This window comes from Leucopleurus acutus, assembly GCF_964270905.1.
Source record: "Leucopleurus acutus genome assembly, chromosome: 13".
NCBI lineage: Eukaryota > Metazoa > Chordata > Mammalia > Artiodactyla > Delphinidae > Leucopleurus > Leucopleurus acutus.
Window position 1 is genome coordinate 29,016,080 of NC_139155.1, and position 18,028 is coordinate 29,034,107.

Sequence of the window (18,028 nt, forward strand, 5' to 3'; positions counted from 1 at the left end):
TGCAACGGAATCAAGGGCGCACCTTGGATGCGGGAGGTCTGGCGGCTGTCGGAGAGCACCACCGTCTTTCTCCTCCTTGATGGGTCTTGTGCTGCCTGTCAAGGATCTAGCCATACTGAAGTGCCCCTTGGCTGGGAACTGCTGTAAAGCACAGACACACTTCTTTTGAAGACGTTCCCCTGCTTTGCTTTCCCAAGAGCTCCTGAAGGCTCAACCCCGTCATCTGGCCCGAGTCTGCCTGCCCAGCTTCGGGAGAGAAGGGCATTCGGACCCAGCCCCGGCTCACTGCACTTCCAATGCGTCAGTCTCCCCAGCCCCAGGTTCTGACGCCCAGGCCCACCCTAGGGAAGGACATCGCTCTCACTCCCTCGCGACTTCCTCTGCCTTTTAGCCTTCACCTCCTCTTCCTGGGGAAGGGGCTGCTGCGGGGGCGGCTGCTGCGGGGGCTGGGCCGCAGGCTGAGGTTTGTGTTTCCTCTTCCCGCCTCCTCTGGGGGTCTTGGGCAGAGGGGGCGGCGGGGGTGGCGGCGGCGGCGGCGGCGGCGGTGGGAGGGGCGGGGGCGGTGGCGGGGGCAGGGGAGGAGCCTCCCGGGCCATGTGGATGACCGCCTCGATGGTGGCCATGATGGTGTCTTGGCTAGCGGCCGGCTCCAAGACAAGCGGGCTCAGGCTCGGCTTCTGACCCCTTTTGCTGGGAAGGTCGATGCATTTTTCCAGCACCGGCATTTGGTCTCTGGAGTCCTCATCGAACTGCGTGGGCTGCTTCCGGGGACGCCCTCTCCTCTTCTTGACGAAGTTGTTGCCTGTCTTTGATTGTCTCTGCAGCCGCTTGGCCTTCAGGATCTTGTTCACATGGTCCAGGTTCTTCTTGGTGGACAGAATCTTGGTGTAGTTGCACATCTTCCGCACCTCGCACTGGATGGCTTCGATCTCCCGCCGCTTGAATCGCTTCTTCAGCGAGGAGCTGGCTGCGGGAAGGGAAGAGAGAAGAAACTGATTACAGGATGCCAGACTGCTTTAAACCTAGTCTTTTCAGTGACAGCTGGCATTATATTTGGCTATGAAGATTATGGAAAATTAATGCTATAACTATGACGCAGTACCCACTATTTCTTCTTTTTCCTTTATTAAAATTAAAAGTAATAAAAATAAACATGGGTTGAATATTATGTGTACAAAGCATTTCATTATTTCAGTCTCTACAACAATCCCATGAAATACACTTGTTCCCATTTTTAAGTTTGGAAACTGAGGCTCACACAGTGTAGGAAGATCTACCATGGAAATCAATGTCAGAATCACAATATAAATTCTCCCATTACTTTCTCCTATCATAGCTTTTATTTTTTATTCAGCCCTTTGACATTTGATCTAATTCAATTTAGCATTAGGCTATACTTCATCTTTTTGTAAAAGATGCTGAATGGAAAAAATGACAAGCACCCCTCTGGATCAAGCAATCTGGATCATTCATTTGTACCGTCAGCCTCGAAAAAGAGGTGCCTTGACCTGAACTAGAATATCTAACCGAACCTATTATATTTCTAACGCTCCTCCAATGACAGAGGGAGGATACTTTTCAGGAACACTCTATTTGGGATAATCCCATCTCTAATTTTTTCCCCAATGGTCTGGACTTGTCAGCTTGCCTGATGATGTCCAATTGACCAAGTCTTTCTTAACTAGTTCATCTTCTGGAAACTCCAAGGGAAATACCAGCCAGGTGTTTCTGAATCATTTACACCCGTGCTACCGGGCTGTTGTTTGCAAGGAGCTCTTTTCATGTCCTGGTGGCCAGATGCGTCTCTATTTTATGAGCCAAACTTCTAGTCGCAGGAAGTCCTGTACTGCCGCCACTAAATAGCCTTCAGAACTGCTTCATTTTGAAGTTCAGACACCGTAAAGTGTGAATGGCTTCAAGACGCAGCAGACCTTTCCTCCTTCAGATCGTTCTTTCTCCTTGTATTGTTCACTAGAGGCAAACGTGTACATACATGTGTATACACACATAAACACAGGCACTCACACATGTCCTGATAACCCATCTTCACACTGGCTCCTCCCTCTGGCTACTTATAAGCTTAAGAAGTGTGTCCTTAATGTTTGCTGCTGTGATTTACACTAAATGCTCATCCCCAAAGAAGCCCATGTAGTTGTCGTCAACCCTACGAAACGTTGCAGGCCTAAAAACAAATGTGTTTCATTTTAGCATCGTGGTTTGTTGTGTCACCCCATATTTTTTCAACTACTAGTGGACCAGAAGAATAAATATCTTAAGGGAGATGAGGAAAAAATGCTGAAAACAAAGACACTGCTGTCACTTACTCTTGGGCACTCCTGCTTGGTTCTTTCCCTGCTTTTCCCCATTTCTCTCTCATGTTGTGCCCGACACAGATCTCCCAGAAGGTTTTATTTGAAGTTATTTATGTCACAAGTTTCATGGAGTGGGAAGCTCTGAGTTCCACAGGACAGGCCAAAATGGTACTGCTTTTGGCCAAAGGTCATTGTGAGACTTACTGTGCAATGAATAACTACTGAGCAATCTTTAAAATAAGTTATAAAGATCAAAATAGAACAAAGCCAGAGTGAGCTTCTGGCTACAAAAATAAAATTTTTGTACTTAGTGTTGTAAAAGGAAAAGCTTGCTTGATTTTAAGTTTTCAGATGCAGAGACCGACTTTTGTTGGTCTTTATGTCCCTCACAGGGCATAGCATGGTGCCTTGTACATGGAAGGGATTTAAAAACTGTTTCTCCACTGATGAATCACACTGATTGTTGCTGCCTTATAATCATATTCTTCTCTAAAGGAGTTTTAGTTTGGATTTTTAAATCGACCATTGCAAATATAGTGACACTAAGAGCAGGTCTCCATGTCAGAGCTAAGCCATTTACCTTGTCCACAGAGTTCATGAAGAAATGAAAACTAGTCAGAAATACCCCACAAAACATTTGGCATTATTCCAAATAAAAGTTCCACTTGCAGTTTACCTTCTTTTTAGTTTATATCATCCAAAGAGAAGAAAATGCTATGTGACACATAATACAGCATGCAGGTACAAAGTAAATCATTTTGGGCAATTAGCTGGCAATTCTTGACTGAGTAAAGCTTGACTGGAAAACTCCGTGAGCTGAGCTGGAGATCATTTGGGGCACAACCAATGGATATTTCTTCTCAGTACTTTTATTTTTTAGCATGAAATGTCAAACAAACAAAAAGGAACCTAGTAGATAATTCCATATTCAATAATTTGTTAGATGCTGCATAATTTTTTATTAGGCCCTTGCACTGAAAAGTGATTATGAAATAAAAATTTATTCTGATTACTGTAAACCTACCAAACAATAATAAAAATATCATAACCAACTCTTTTGTACCCACCACTCACATTTAATAAACATTAACTTTTTGCCATACATGCTTTATTTTTTTGTTTAAGAAAACATTTTAGAGTCAGCTAAGTCAGTGCTCCATCATCAATTCCATTTCCTTTCCTTTCCCTGCTTGAATTTGTACTTTTACTGCATATATGTGAACCCATATTGGTAAAAATTAAAAGTCTGAAACTACCTAATATGTATAATTCTGTAAGGAAGTAGGAACACTTGCAGAGTGTTGGCAGGAGAGCAAATTGACACAATCATTTTGGAAAGCGATTGGGCAATAACTATTAGAGTTGAAGATGGGTGTGCCCAGTGCCCCAGAGATCCCAAGGCCAGGTCACCTCTTTTGCTCATATGTAACAGGAGGCCAAGGACATCCCTTGAAGCTCAGTGTATGTTACAGAAGACTTAAAACAATATAAATATTAATTAAAAAGATAATGAAGCACTGCGATACATTCAAACAATAGAATATTGTATACACGTCTGTTAAAAGGAATAAAATACATATAAATATATCAACATGGTCAAATCTAAAAAAAAACTTGAATAAAGCAAATAACAAAAGTATTTGTAAGCATATCATTTATGTAAATTTAGAAATACACAGATCCCTTGAATTTTTATTTCATTTTCAATATCCAGACGTGAAGGTTTAAAGTGACCCCAGTGCAGATTAACTGTGAGTCAAAGACTGGGTGGATGAGATTTCAACACTTCTTCCCTCCAAAGCTACCTTATGGGACTTTATCAAGTCTCTAGAGTAGCGTTGTCCTATAGAAATTCTGCAGTGGTGGAATTGGTCTATATCTATGCTGTCCCATACAGTAGCCACTAGCCACATGTGGCTACTGGGCAGCTGACATATGGCAAGTGATTGAGAAATTGACTCTACATTTAGTTTAATTTAAAGTTAAATAGCTACATGTGGTTAGTGGCTACCATACTGGGCAGCTCAGCTCTAGACCTAAGTACCGCGGAATACAGAGGACACACCAAGATCCATTCAGTAAAGCACAGTCTGTGGGAAGCTCAGGGCAAACAACCTGGTGCCTTCAACAAATAAGTTGCGAGGTTGGGGGGGAGGGTGGAACTGTAAATTAAAAGAGAGAGGAGATAAAAAGATCATATTTGGATACCAATTTAAACAATCTGTCAAAAGAGATATTTTATAAATTCATGGAAATTTGAATAATGTCTGGGTGTTTCTTGATATTATATAATTATTGCTAACTTTCTTAGGTGTGATAATTGCATTGTGATCATTTTTCAAAGTACCCGTCTTTTAGAAATACATACAAAATTATTAATAGATGAAATCATATATCATCTGGGACTGGCTTCAAAATAATAAGGGAGGGAGGAGGGGAGTAGAAGTATTCCTAAAACAAGATTGAAATGAGTTGATTATGTTGAAACTGAGTGATGAGCACACAGAGGTTTATCATGCTATTCTGCTACTTTGGTATATACTTGCTAGTTCCATAATACATGGTTAAAAAAATATAAATGATTAGTGTCAGTAAAACATCTTTCTCAGGATGTTAGGACTGGCGGGGGGTGGGGGGTGCTCTGGTTTTCATATTCTTGGGCTTTATTTCACCTAAATAATTTTAGAAGAATAAATGTCCTCAGTAAAGGGCATGCATAATCTCCCTAGAAAACTCCTGCTGGTAGCTATCCTCCTGGCTGAATGGAAGGAAAGAATGAATGAGCACTGTGCGTTTTATGTGGTGACCAACTGCATAAACATATGTCATAGTCCTATCTCCACTGAGGGCCTCAAGTGTTAAGACTTAATATCCCTCTTTCTTTTTCACATTACACTTTTTGAGGGGTTTCACATCTACTGAACATCTGAATTTTATTTTGTCCTGTATGTATTATCCAAATTTTCAGTGTAGGCTCATTACTTTGTGTGTGAACAGCACCAGAGTGCAGGTCAGTAGGAAGGGCTCTGGGCAGGGACAGCTGGAAACCAAGCTGAACTAGAATGAACCTCTTAGACCCTCTGGGTCTCTCTTCATCTATTACACTGAACAGTTAGACTAGATGCTTCTGTATTTAAAGATTGCTATAATTCTTACCTATACTCATTATCTATTGCCTTACCAAAAGTGAGGTGGCTTTCTACGACATTTATTTCATCTAATAATTTTGAAATCCTAGTGTGGTGGAGAGGAGGGCTTTGGACTTGGCAGGGTTTGATATTCACAAATCTTTCTCCTTACTGCTTATGATTTCACTGTTCCTCTAAATGTTAACAGATTTTTCTCTCTTCAAATTGTTTCATTATTAGACAGTAATTTCTGGGCTCTTGCACCAAGATTGATTCCATATTTGCTCTCCTTCCTATAATTGTCCTATATCTTGCCTGTTCTTTGTTAGCCTTAAAGAATAATTATGAGTGGCCAAGGCAAAATATGAATTCATTTCTTCGTAACTCTGCAATGCAAATCATCTTGTAGACTTTTTCTGTACCTAAAATTGCCATGCAAATGATTGAGTTGGTTTTGATCCAGATCTAGATTTTCTCTTTGCTCCCATTATCAGATGATTGGCTCATCAGTGTTTGTTGATTTTGCTACTTCTTTTATGATAATCAAACACTGGACTTACCACTGCTTTTGCACACTGACTTTATACAGATGTCGTGTAAGCACTGTGAGCAAGGTAAGGGCTAATGAGGCTTAGCTGTATAGAAGTTCCTAAGAAATAGGTGCTAATGGTTTGGAGACTTTGCCCATGTGTAAGACACATTCTAGTTTTATAAAGTTTTGGATGGGTCAGAGAGGGAGGCAAATTTATCTCTAGACTAATTAGAATTTTTCTTGCTGTTTGAATTGGGAAGGTAGAGAAATATTGGGGACTGCAGAACTGCCCGGAGTGGAGTTGCCCTCCAGATGGACAGGGCTGGAGAACCATCAGCCTCAGTCAAGGCACAGAGCTGCAGTGTGAATTGCTTTGTATGCTGATACTTAGAAGATTCTTCAAAGGCAAAGGCCATGTCTTCCCTCTGTACTCCCAGTTATTCACACAGCAGTACAAGATTTGGTATGTAGTACATGGGCAGCAAACACAAGTTCAAGAGAATTCAATTGTTTAATGTTCTCCCATGAAAATGTGCATTTTTTTGGATACTTTTGTACTTAACTCAATAATGATCTCGTTTTCCAAATGCTGCTTTTTATTTTCTAATGGGATATATGAAGCAACTTGCCTTGGCATGCAATCTTTTTTCCTTCTTCCTTAGAATTTAAATTAACCTTTGTGTCCTGGTCTTAAAAGCTCGTTTGAAAAAGATGGCAAGTTGCCTTGGCTGGTGAGGCTTCTGGTGGTCAGAGCACATCAGAAGAGTCACTGCCAGTCATCAGCACACATGCTATATACCACTGCTTTCCAATTTGAAAGCCATAATTTAGAATTAAGTGTTAGCAGATGTGGGGCATTTGTCACGATAGAATGGTACTTCCATTCTGTTCTTAAAGTCACCTTAGTACAGTTTGGGGTTTCTCTGAAAATGTGACTAGCTTGTTTAATGCACAGTAACTGCTTGACTTTTTTTTTTTTTTTTTTTTTGCGGTACGCGGGCCTCTCACTGTTGTGGCCTCTCCCGTTGCGGAGCACAGGCTCTGGACGCGCAGGCTCAGCGGCCATGGCTCACGGGCCCAGCCGCTCCGCGGCATGTGGGATCTTCCTGGACCGGGGCATGAACCCGTGTCCCCTGCATCGGCAGGCGGACTCTCAACCACTGCGCCACCAGGGAAGCCCACTGCTTGACTATTAAATGACAGCTTCCTCTTAGGGGTTTATTGTGAAAGAACATTCCATCTCAGCTGCAATGGATTAGGAGACCCTGGTCTTTGTTTTGCTCCTATTTCATATTTCTCCATGGGAAAAGTGAAGGTAGGAGGTGAGGAGCGGTTCGACTGATGGAGAGGTGAAGCGGTGGGTGTGCACCTGCATGTTTATGTGTGGGAGCTCCTCTCTGCCTCTCCAGATCTGATCCTGTTCTAAATTGGCAGCCTCTCAAGTGGGGTGCATGTTCCCAAGGAGGAAACTGGGCTTCAATAAAGACATATTATTATATAAATTATTTTATATAATAATATTTTTGTATAAGTATACAAAATACATAAAAATATATTTTATAATATACATATTTTATGTAAATATATGTACATATATGTAAAAATATAAATTTGATGTATTTAACTTTATTATATATACATTTTTATATAATATATAATTATATACATTATTTAAATTTATATTATTTATATCTTATCTGAAAAATAAGAACTAAGTTAAGCATTCTAATGCTTACTATATGGAGCGATGGTGGGTGATGCCCTTATTTGGACTGCACGATGTGTCACCTGTCACAGTTGGGTATGAGGTTCCTGGGAAAAGAAGAGACCATATGCATTCAAGAGGCTGATGGCATCCCATCAGTTTATTCCCTTCAGGTGTTGTCAGGTCCTGAACATGGTTTAGAAAATTAAGATCTTTAAACAATAAAAAAAACTTTAACAAAAAATAAAAATACTTTGTAATGAGGTCAGGAATATCCATGAAATATGTTATATACCACAGAGAGTTTTGTTGGTTGCCTTGCAGCAAACTGTATAAAAGAGTTGCTATTTTCAAAGACAAATTTGGCAATTTTCTTCTACTTTGAGAGAAGTGTTCTAAATGTTTTCACCTTCTCAGTGCTGTCAATGGGCTGTCTGTAATGTTACCTAGCAGTTGTCAAAAAACAAAAAAACCCCTTAATGTCCCTTTAGGGCAAAATGGGGAAAAAGTAACTGCTTTTAGAAGCAAACTCATACTATGGAGACAGCATTTTTTTAAATTGATTGGAAATGTTTCCATTTTTGACAATTTTGTTGCTGAAAATGATATTATAACCTATAACATCCTTAAATATGCAAATTAAAAAATCTTGTAAACAGAGTTAACTTCCAAATGAAGGGTTTCAGAGATTTGAACTCATTAAAAAAATGCAATGTCTTTTGAAATGCAAGACCATCTGACTGTTAATAAAGGAAGTTGGTTAGTTGAATTTCAACAAAAAAACCCTTTACTTAATTGATGGATGGGATTGAAAAAAATAGTATTATGATTTAAGCAAAATGATACGCTTTCTCCTTTTGGATCTACGTTTATGTGAAATATCCTTTTAACCTACAACATCTACTAACAAGTATTGAAACAAACTGAATTTGAAATGAGACCTTCAAATTGCTTAATCACAAGTGTTAGAAAAACCCCAAGATTTTCAAAAAGAAGTATTCAAACTCAATCACTTGGTCCTCTCTGAACCTTATTCAAAATATTAATATTAGCAAAAATTTGTTTCATTAATAATACAGTTAAATGAAATTTAAATTTATTTTAAGAATATTATTTATTTCAGATTTATCTCACCTTTTAAAGTTTACATTTTAAAAGATGAGTACACATTCTAAATATGTATTTACATGGGGTAACTTCAAAATTATGTTACCAATATCATTCATGATCAAAAATTTGAACTGCTTAAAAGTTTTCCTTTGTTTTTCTAGACTCTTGAAGACTTCATTCATGCAGTATTTAATCCTAGAGGAATTTAACTTTCTATGAGGGCAAGGCCTAAGAAGCCATTAAAGCTTCTTGAAGACAGCATGTGTTCTTTGTACCCCTGATAACAAAGAGCACAGCTCCTTTCTCATAGTAGATGCTTGATTAATATTTCCTGCTAGATCATTTCAGATTGTAAATCCTAGAAGCCAAAGCCTAATATCATTAATCTTCCTATTCCCTAGAGCACCTTTAATGGAATTGCATGTAATTCCAAGGCAGTCAAGAGTGTCCCATCCATGGGACTCTGGAATGGGATTTGATGCTGACCTCCTTTATTCGGTAAGGCAGTTGTGTGGTCCTGGTCCCTAGGTTTTCAGAATCCTTGAGTTTTCTGACCACAGGGTAATAATGCCAGTCATTTCATGAGCCTGGAATTTGGACAAACCAGCTATGGCTTTGGACAGATAAAGGCAGTGGTAACTTGTCTCCAGAGACTAAGATTTGCAGAGACTAAGATGAATAAGAACACTGCCAGATTGTTCAGAGAACCTCTAAGGAAGGGAACCAGGGCTTTGGCCTGAGAAAGCTGGGTGAAGGGTGAGAGTTCAGAGATCAGAGAACTAGAAACAGGGGCAACTGTATCAGCCTCTAAGGTGCACTGTGCATATTATTAGTAGGAATTGCCCAGGATGAATCCACAGAAGAATTTTAACTCTGGGAGTTTTTCTGGGGGTGATACTTATTAGAGTCAGATTGGGTTGGCAAGGAGTGAATTGTGAGTGGTGGCACTCATAAACTGAGGAATACTAGGGACATTTAACCCCTCTCTGTTTCAATCAACTCTGGCTTTTGTATGTTGCATGTAGCTCAAGCCCCAGCAGACTGACTAGACAACGTGAGAGGCTGGATAGAAATGCAGTTAATGCCAAAAAGTTTGACGCTACATCTGTTGAGTCTCACAGCATGCCAGGTGGTCACACGGCGGGGGTGGTTGCACGCTCTCAAAGGGCTCTTTATATTTCTTCTTTCTTTCCTCTCAAATGTGGCATAGCAGTATCCTTAACCATAAATACCATCCCTTATATAATACTCCAACTATTGTAGATGCATGTTCATACTTGATTGTGAGAGATTTCCTTTCTTTTAAATTTGGAAAAAAAAATTAGAAGAACAAAGAATAATGTAACAAACATGCTCTCATGAAAATTTTCACATTTTTAATATTTAGGCTCAGATGAAATAAATCCTTATTGACCGTGCTAGAACTTCAAGAAGTACATCAAATTGTTGGTATTCATGGTCTGTTTTCTAACTGGACTTAATAATTGCATTTGTTTACTTAAAACTCAGACTTTTGTTTACAATCTGTTTACAATTTGTTTTGTTAGAAAACATATTGACCAGGACGTTAGGAGAATGAAGTTCTCATGGTGACTTTTCACCCCTCAGTTCTCTGCCTTCAGACAAATCTCTTAATTTCTTGGCAGGACCCTTACTTCAGAATAAATATGATTCTGTAAAAATAGTTATACACCTCCAAGTCTTCTCTGTTCTAGGTAAAATATCCTCAATTCCTTCATCTGTGTCTCATATGAGATTACTTCTAGGCTATATTCCATTTTGATTACCTTCCTCTGGAGATTTAATCATCTGACAAATCCCACCTTAAATTTTGGTGCCCAGAATTGAACTGATTTTCCAAGTATGAAGTGATGAATGCATAAGGCACTACACTTCTATTAATGTTCTATTAATGTGAGCTACATTAAAAACAGACAACCAACAAAACAACCTGCATTTTTTTTTTTTTTGCAGCAATATCACACGGTTGGTTCATATTAAATGGAAGCTCAATTAACTCTCTTAAACACTTTCATAAGTCTGGCCACCAAACTTGGCCATTGCTATGTGGAATTGGTTTTTGAGCTTAAAAGCAAGGCTTCTATTTAAATCTACAAAATTTAATTTTATTGGTTTTAGTCCATTGTGAAAGTCTGGAATCTTATTTTTGTTTTCTCAGAGAGGGTCCATGTTTGTGAGGTTTCCAGAGAGTCTGAATACCCTCATGTCAACCTTCCCTTTAATCCCTCTGGGCATGATTCATGTGACTCAAGCGCCTGCTACTATTTTTCTCTTTATTGAAGTTTTTCAAGAAAAAATGTCAATTTATACAATAAAATATCCCTGAATTCTTCATAACACCAGCAAGCAATTTATACCCATTGCTTTAGACTTTCATATATTTTTGTGTCTGGTTAGTAGACAATGGATGTACCACAGAAACAATAATTTTGCATAGCCTACAGGTGTATGCCCAACTCTATTATTTCTGCCGGAAAGGATATTGCATCTGACATTGGAGTGGGGAAAGAAAAGTCTTACATTTTTCTTTTATCCAGAGGCAATTCTCCTACCCTAGTGGGAAAAAAACAGAAAAAGACAAAACAATGCTAGGTGTGGTTCCAGTGCTTTCCAATTTCAGCTGGAATTCAGTGAAATAAAGTCCTCTTCCTAAAAGCCATGAAGTACTCTCATTTCAACATTAATCTTTCTGGTCCCCTGTACATTGCTTATATCTCTCTGATAGCACTTCACATAGTCTGTCCTGTTTTAAGATCATGGGATTAATCTGCATTTATCTCTTCTCTTAAGTTGTGTTTTCTTAAGGCACAAGGACCATATCTTAGCCATTCTTATGTATTCTTAGAACAAATATGGATTGAGCCCACTTTGTGCCAGGCGTTGTGCTAGGCACTCAGTTCCAACTTCCTCCTACTGGGGACCAGCACAAGCTCAGCTGACTTACTTGAAATGGAATCAATCCATATGACTCACCCTAAGCCAACACTTACCATCTATTTTGTAAAATCTGTGTGTAAAATAGAAAAGGATTTATTGAAGGGGATCCAAATCACTGTAAATTAAACTAGATCTTCACATATTTTAGCGATTCCCTACTCTCCTCAGAGCACCACTAACTGTTTGGAGTATCCAAGCTATGACAAAAAGCACTGAAGTACTGTGAAATATAGACTGAAATCCAAACCACCCCATAGGAGAAGTGAAGCTTCAATGACAAAAACAAGTTTGGAACTTATTTAGCACCATTAAGAAAACCAGCTTGAACATTTAAGTCCACCGATTGATTAAAACAATGGGTCCCCTGGAAAAGGGAGACATGTACATATTATATATTAATTATGTAACACCAGAAATGAGAGAGACAGAGCCAGAGAGAGAGGAGGGGTGGGGGGTGGGGGGATGAATGGTCTTTTCATTGCTGAACATTTGGATCAGAATTATAATGGTTTATTGCGGGGGAGTGGTCACGTGCTCTCTTGGCAAATTATATATACATTCAAGTTGTGAGCACTATACCAGTAGGTTGGGGTTTTTGTTTTTGTTGCTATTGCTTTACCTTTTTTTTTTTTTTTCAAATATAAGCTTGGACAGACTTAACGCAGCAAATACTTCTCAATTTAAGATTTGACAATTTAACAGGAAAAAGCTCATTCATCATCTTTCCCTTTTAGAAACCATAAATTATTGGCTCATATACCATGTGGCTCGGATTCTAGGAAAAGTTAGTGTAAACAAACCCAAGTTACAATGAGTGGAGTAAGAGAGTGAGTCATAAACAAAACACAGACATATGCTCTCATATAAATAAGGGCCTGGATCATCAGCTTCCCAAAGTCTGCTTCCCATTAATTACACAACAAAATGAACTTTCCATATGTAAAGCCCAAATCACTTAACTCTGGCAACTTGTACGAGACAAAGACCAGGATTGGACCTAAAAGGCGCTGACAAAAACCTGAATTTCAAAATAATGAAAGTTCTCTCAAAATATTTTCAGGTATTGGAGGGCAAGAAAATCCCTTGGAGGAGTGTTTCTGAGCACTGAAACTATTCCCAGCAACCCAGGAACACTGCTTGAGGCTGGTCTGATCCCCTGCTGAATTTAAAGGTAATATCAGGCTTACTCTCTTTTGTTCTGAGCTCTGTCATCTTTATGGGGCAAGTCCTGGGTCCAGGCCACACAGGGTGTTCACAGACATTGCTGGAATCACTGAACAGTTGAAATTCCCTCCATCAGTACTTTCTCTCTGTCCTTAGAAATTGTCCATTGGTACACAGACTCACGTTTCCTTATTGTTGTATGAAGGCTATCTGGTCTCTCTTAGTTTAAAGAGGTTTCAAGGAAACAGAACAATTCCTAGGGAAGAGGATTCTTCAACAGGTGAGAAACTTTGAGAGAGATGGTAAGCAGCTAAGTTCTCTCCTTTTGTCTCTTTCGAAAGTAGACCTCATAAAGCAAACTAATAGAGTTACTTACAAAGGACATTAAAATAACAGATGTCACATTTTAGGAGCTTGGGTGGGGGAGTGGGAGAAAAAGAATTTTTATTCTTTGCTGGGGGTGGGGTGGGGTGTACGTGTTCTTGGGTCATTCATTTACTCAATGATTGTTTTTGTAGCATGTACTCTTTGTGTCGTACCATAGACCATACAAGGTAAGTGGACAGCATCATCTCTGCTCTCATATGAAACTATGGGAAAGGGGGAGAATCTAATATTTTTGGAGAATCTATGGTGCAGTCTGCAGTACTTCACATATTTCCTCATTTAATTGTGATCACAACCATGTGAAGACATTACTATCTCTGTTGTACAGAGATGAAAACTGAGACCTCAGAGGTTAAATAATTGCCCCAAAGGACACATCTTAGAAGTCATGGACTCAAAGATTCAAGCAAGGGTTGCCCTATTTCAAAGTGAGTTTTATATCATATTTCCTTAAGAAGGCAAAAAAAGACAAGGAGCTGGACAAGAAATGAGAAAACCTGGCTTTCCTGTTAATTTTCTACTAATGACTGCATCAGAACACCAAATTTCTCTCAGTTTTACAATTTCAAAGGCCTTTGCTAACCGCCAAATTTCATAGTTGAATAACACAAGGTATTACTACAGATCACCTGCCCTACTTCTGCTAGACTAGGCCTTCTTGCATATTGTTTTGATCCTGCTGCTTTCTCCAGGTCAAATGCCTTTAAGGGTTCCCTATAGGGAGCCAGACAGACAATATAATGAGTGAGGTTGGCCAGGATTAGGAAGAAAGGTGGGGGGAATAGGGGAGGACATGGGAAACTAAAGAGAATATGGCCCATCTAATGGGGCAAATGTTATTCTGTATCAATCATTGTTGCCAGGTAGGAATCTAAGCCCAAAGTTATCAGATAATATGAGTTTCAAAAAGCCAGAACTCTTGATTATTATGTAAATCTCCTGATGTTTACAATCTGCAGATTAATTTAAAAAAATGTATAAACCTGTGTAGGCCAATCAAAATACAACTGCAGACAGCTATTGGCCCATGGCTTTATTTTGATATCACTGTCCTTCAGAAGGGTCACTATGACTCATTCTAGAATTTCAGGGACTCTAGGTTCTGACCCTAAACCTCTCTTCCAGCCTCATCTGCCATTATTTCCACATACACTCCTGTCTTAGAGATATCTGTGCTTTTAATTTGTTCCATCCTTAGAAGGCCATCTCAACTCTTCTCTTCCCAGATCATCTCAGTGTCCTAGTGTAATTAAATTACACCTAGGCCAGTATAATCTCCAGCTTTCCATTGAGAAGCTCATTCTGAAAATCCCATAGAACTTCTGAGTGAAGGGACACATTTATGTGTACAAGTTCCTCCTTCTTTGAATAAACACATACCCATGCACAGGTCATCTCAGTGTCCTCTGAACTCCCTTAGTGCCCTTCAGTTGGAAACTAATGATTTCTTGGTTGCTAAATGATAGCTCTGTTAGTATCTGAGATTATTATTCAATCTATTAAGTTAAAAATATTACTTGGCCATCTCACGTCTTAGAGTCAGGCCTTCCCAAATAGTGTGAAAGTTCTCCTAGGGCAAGCACTAATCTTTACTTGTATGTATCATTGTGGCAGGTACTTAAAAAATATCTGACAATTTGTAACAAAGCCTTATAGAAGTTCCAGTAAGATGAGCTCAATATGAAGCCCTAACAGGTAAGGGGGTGGGGTTTGACTGTGCCCTGAGATAAGGGTATTTGGAGGAGGTAGTGAGGATAAAACTTCTAAAGATAGTTAATGGGTATTATGACCTGAGTCATAACATGACTAAATTATGACTTAACATGATTAAATCCTGGAATGACATGACTTCATTTTTAACATGAGAGGGGGCATAAAATAGTGACCTATTGTTTTGAACATGGGATTGGTGCTGTTTCATTTCTTTCTCACTACTGCCTAAAAAGCAGAAATTATTTTTCTCATTTCACTGGTAAGGAAACTGAGACTCAGAAGTCTCATTTAGACTGTGACTCACCTAAGGAAATGAATTAAGTACTGCAGGCTATGCAGTAATACTGGTCCTTGAATTTCAAATGCAGTTTTCACTTTACGTCTGTGTGGTAGCCAGAAAGAGTCCAGGTTTCCTAATTCCTAACAGGTAATATTTGTAATTCAGTTCACTTCTCTGAGCTCAATTTCCTCAGCTGCAACATGAAGGGGTTTGCAGAGATCCGTTCTAGTCTATTCTAATCCAGTCTTGTCTAGTCAATTCTCGTTTAAGCAGCAGGAGAAGGAGGCCCCCTGGGAGGTGCTCTGGGATTATTCCAGTGACCCTCAAACGTAGAGTGGAGAGGGCTGCGGGTGAGTTATACCTCTCTCTGTGTCTTTCTGTCTGTCTCTTTCTCTTTGTCACACCTGTCTATTCTCTCTAAATTCTTTCTCCAGTCTCTTAGACTGACTTACAGTCTGCCTGGACCACTAAAGATCATTCTTAATGACGGTCATTACACAGTTCTTCCACGTTGCCTGAGGCCATTTCCACAGCAATAAGCAGGAAAGACCTTGTCCCCCCTCTCCACAGCTGGGCTCAGTATGCCAACTTCACTGGAACCAAGAAGTTTTTCAAAAACTCTCCATTAATTACAGGAAACCCAAAGCACTGTCCCCTCTTCTCATTAACACAGTTGCTTTCAGTTGCCACTACATTATCTCACCACCATTAAACCAACAATCTAATTAGACTTCTGGAAATGGAAAAAGCCAATGAATAAGGCAGGTGTGCCACTTTCATCTCAAAACTGATCATAAAGTATTGTGCCCTTTTGTTCTTGTCCACATAAAATCTTCCCTGGAAGAGTGTCCTTTCGTTCTCTCCTATTTATAACGAGGAGTTTGAATATTTGATATAAAATGAGTATCTTAACAGAAATTGCTTCATGTTTGGGAGGTTTTCTTTCCTGCATTTCTGAGCGTGGAGTCTCATTACAATAATCGTACCTGACTCCCCCTGAGTGTGATGCCTCACAGCCAAACCTCCCACTGGGTTTCAATGGAGGTGTGAATGATACTATCACTGGGAAGAAGGTAAATGTATTATTATCATTACTCGATTTTTAAGAGGGTCTGACTGTGGCAAGAGGTGGTTGGGAGTATAATCTGTACAAAGCATGCAGAGAAGATAAATTGAGTTAAACTTCTCACAGACACGGCACTTTCCAACCTGTCATTAAACCTTCTGTCTTTCCTAAAATCTCAGCTCTGGAGAGAGAAAAATTAGTTAAGTCCAGTCCAGGCATGTTTGCCGAGTATCTACTATGCACCGAGCACTGCACGAGCTTCTTGACACCCAAATATGATTATATGTTGCTTAATAACAGTGTTCCTGGATTTTGTTTCTCTTGTTTTCATCCCACTGAACCCAAGGTTCTGTGAATTCATGGGATACACAGTACTCATTGAATGGGACACATCTTAAATAGGAAATGGTTGCTGCCCTCAGGAAATCAATACTCTGAACAGAATGCAAGACTAGCATATATAAAATAATTAAATTACACCTAGTCCTGTATAATCTCCAGCTTTCCATTGAGAAGCTCATCCTGAAAATCCCACAGAACTTCTGAGTGAAGGGAGACATTTATGTGTAAAAGTTCTTCCTTCTCTGAATAAACACATACCTATGCACTACACATACCATGCCATATAGGCTGCCTCCTTAACTTGAAAATAATCTTCCCTGGAGGATATCCTGGTGGATTAGCCCGGAGCTAGTCTGCCGTTACTGAACAGAAGATTCTGGAGGCCCCAGGGGTCCCTTTCAGGTTGCTCCCTCTGCTGAACAGTCTCAGGATGGTTTGCTGTTTCTGGGGCTGCCATGGAAAATAAAGGCAAATCACTGCCTCTCAGCTCTAATAAATATCATGCTAGAGTATATGTTTTCATGCACCAGATGGTTTTGTGCAGGAAACAGTTGTTCAGTGCATTTTGATGAATACTTAATGATTAGCTGTTGTTTGCCCACCTCAGTGCTAGGTACTGGGGTTTCAAAGTCAAATAAGGCCTGACAATAGGGGAGTGGACAGTGCAGCATGAGACACAGACACTACATTAAATGTAGGGACCAGTGATCAACCAGCTTGTAGGGAGAGGAGCACAGAGGATGTGGTGTCTAACTTGGCCGTGGGGTGATTCTCAAAGTGGGTGTAAGGGAAGGCTTCCTAGAGTTGAAGGCACCTAAGCTGAGTTGTGAAGAGTAAGCATGAGTTAGCTATCCAAATAGCTTGAGGAGTGGGTGAAGGAGACAGGAACATCCCAGGGTGGAAAATAGGTAATAGCAATAACAATAACAACAACAATAGTAGCAGCAACAATAGCACGAATTTGCTGAACTCTTCCTATGTGTCAGTCACTCTTCTAAGATTTGTTTTTTTTTTTTTTTTTTTTTTTGCATTACGCGGGCCTCTCACTGTTGTGGCCTCTCCCATTGCGGAGCACAGGCTCCGGACGCGCAGGCTCAGCGGCCATGGCTCACAGGCCCAGCCGCTCCGCGGCATGTGGGATCTTCCCGGACCGGGGCACAAACCCGTGTCCCCTGCATCGGCAGGCGGACTCTCAACCACTGCGCCACCAGGGAAGCCCTCTGCTAAGATTTTTCACAAGGATTACCTCATTTATTCCTCACCACAATCCTCTACACTGGGTGGCATGCTTTTCTCCATTTCACAGGTGTGAACACTGAGGACTGAACACC

The 18,028-nt window shown here is 40.0% G+C and overlaps 1 protein-coding gene across 2 annotated transcripts in view; it reads right to left on the reverse strand.

The window, feature by feature from the left end:
- Nucleotides 1-341: 341 nt before the first annotated feature.
- SETBP1 (SET binding protein 1) overlaps nucleotides 342-18,028 on the reverse strand; it is a gene marked incomplete at both ends in the record, with an annotated part of 351,875 nt that continues 334,188 nt past the window's right edge. For both annotated transcript variants that reach the window (XM_082852708.1, XM_082852707.1), the window contains one exon: nucleotides 342-967. In XM_082852708.1, the coding sequence (XP_082708834.1) occupies nucleotides 342-967 (626 nt within the window). The remainder of the gene's footprint in view (nucleotides 968-18,028) is intronic.